This window comes from Ursus maritimus, unplaced genomic scaffold, assembly GCF_017311325.1.
Source record: "Ursus maritimus isolate PB19 unplaced genomic scaffold, ASM1731132v1 scaffold_23, whole genome shotgun sequence".
NCBI classification, from domain to species: Eukaryota; Metazoa; Chordata; class Mammalia; order Carnivora; family Ursidae; genus Ursus; species Ursus maritimus.
The window spans coordinates 37,476,781-37,479,126 of NW_024424786.1; the positions used below are offsets into that span (position 1 = coordinate 37,476,781).

The 2,346-nt window shown below is 65.3% G+C and overlaps 1 protein-coding gene across 2 annotated transcripts in view; it reads left to right on the top strand.

The window, feature by feature from the left end:
• MYRF (myelin regulatory factor) overlaps positions 1-2,346 on the top strand; it is a 28,584-nt gene that overhangs the window by 10,487 nt on the left and 15,751 nt on the right. For both annotated transcript variants that reach the window (XM_040639203.1, XM_040639202.1), the window contains one exon: positions 1,564-1,625. In XM_040639203.1, coding sequence (XP_040495137.1) covers positions 1,564-1,625 — 62 coding nt within the window. The remainder of the gene's footprint in view (positions 1-1,563; positions 1,626-2,346) is intronic.

Below are 2,346 nucleotides of genomic sequence, written 5' to 3' on the forward strand. Positions count from 1 at the left end.
CCCCCCCCCCCCCCCCCCCCCGGCCCCGGCGTGCTAACCCACAGCCTCGGTCAGGGCCTTAGCATCTGCGGCTGTAGAGGGAGCTCAAAATGCTTTCCCCTCCAGGACTGTGGAAATAAAGGGGAGGAAGCCCAGAGCAAGTGTGGGGGGCACGGAGGTGGCTCCTGGCTTACTGGGGGAGGGCCGCGGGGGCTAGCTGGGACGTTAGAGGTGAGCTTTTGCTGCGGGAGGCAGACATCCGGCCAAGAGGCTGTCCCTGAGCCCAGACCCCGAAGGGCAGAGACTGCGGGAAGAGCACGAACCCAGGAGAAGCACCTGCTGGGTGCCTGCTGCTGTGCCCTGTGGCTCTGCGTCCGCTCATGGAGCCTCTCCAGTAACCAGCTCCTTCTTGGGGGAACCCAGAACCAGCTGGCCTGCAAGCAAAGCCGTGCTGCCCCCCGGCAAGATTCGAATGGTCACCGAGACCATGTCTCAAGGAGACAAGGGGCTTGCCCAGAACCACACGGAGTGGCCCTTCACTGTCCCTGTGCCTGCCTGGTCCCGTTCTAGGCGCCCAGCGAGACAAACACATCCCTCCCACGCTGGATCCTGCAGGCCAGTTGGGGAGGGACTTACAAATCAATAAATCACCAAATCGAGAACTAATGAGCAACACGAGGAGTAGTGGGGAAAGAACATGAGGTCCCACGGGCTGGAGACGGGACCAGAGGGTGTGAGGGACCTTTACACACCAGCAAACCCAACGGCCACTGCACAGGGAGCAGGCAGGAGATGGTGGGCACAGGGCAGAGGCCCCAGGCAGCCCTCGGGGGCCTTGAAGCTGCAGAGGGTCGGGCCCGTGACCTTTTCTGTCATCCTCACCCAGCCTGCGGGGCTGGCTGTGTGGCTCATCCAGGGGCGGTGAGGACTCTGGAATCAGCCCAGGGCTGTGTCCGCGAGGGCTCGGCTGCCTCAGGCCGCCGCCTGGGCACAGTGGTGGGCCATCTCTCCAGATGTGGGGACCAGGACAGCCAGAGAGCTGGGTGCCCGCTTGGCCATAGCCTCCCCTCACCGGGCGAATGCAGGGTTTGCGCAGGACGTGCTGATCTCTCAGGGTTGAGTTTGTTCTTTTGCCCGAACCGCTGATAAAACAAAACCTGCAAGAAAAAAATCCACCCAGACCTGGTGGGCTGGCTCCCTGCCCAGGCCATCCCTGCCCGTGCTGGGGCAGCCCAGCCCCCTAGAGCCCCCAAGAGCTCTCCCCTAGGGTTTCTAGAAAGTGGGCACGCTTCAATGGGTGTGGGAATCGAGGAGCAGGGCCCAGGCCTGTGCCATCATCAGGGACACTGGCTCCTGGTCCCCAAGTGCCCAGTAGGTCTGAGGGGATGCTGGGCAGGAGCCCAAGGCCCCCCACCTACGACTCAGCCCCAGGCCCTGCCTGGCACCCCAAGGTGGCTCGTACAGAGAAATTTCCCTGGTGGGGGGGGAGTGAGAGGACCTCAGGGCCTGCAATGTCTGGGGTCTCCAGGCCCCGGCCCCACAGAAGAGCTGCCCCCCAACAGACCTTTCCTCCTGCTCCCGCAGCACACTGCCAGATTCTCCCCCAGACTCGGGCTCCGAGGCCTACTCCCCCCAGCAGGTGAATGGTGAGTCCAGCGGGCACCGCCCTCCCCCTCTGGGGTTTGGGCAAGTGGTTGGGGCGGCCTTATCGGGAGGGAGGGAGCGAGGGAGGGAGGGGGCCAGCGGCCGCCCAACAGGCCCAGATTATCGCTGGTCAAATACTCCCCGGCGCTGGCTATTGTTTCCCCACGGGCGGGTGGGGAGCCTGGCCCTGCCTCTGAGCAAGTGTCCCTGCCCGTGATGCCACCCGCCTGCCCGCCTGCGCCATCATGGACGCGCCCTTCGGTGGTAAGTGGACGGCTGGGGAAGGCTGTGGGTGCAGCCTGAGGACAGGCCTTGCTGGCCTCCTGGGCCCACCTCCCCTGGTGGGGGGTGCCGGGGGGCAGCGGGCCCCCAGGTGGCCAAAAGCAGAAGGATCTCGGGCAGCCGTCTCCCCACAGCCCAGAGAGGGGTCAAGAGTTCTGTTTATCTTACCAAAAACATTTCTGGAATGCCTTCTGGGGAACAAAGGGAGCTGGGGGGCTGGCCCCTGGGAGCCCGCTAGAGGGGCTGCTGGATGGAGGAGGGCCGCCGCAGGACTGTGCTGGGGGTCCCTGAGAGACTCCTTCCTGAAGCCCAGAGGAGGGTCAGGCCTGAGCGGGGCTGGGGGAGGACGTTGGGATGCTGCGCCTTCCCTGGAGAAGCTGGGCGGCCAGGCCTGGGGGGAAGGAGCCGTTTAGGACAGCGGGGGGGGGGGGGGGGGGGGGG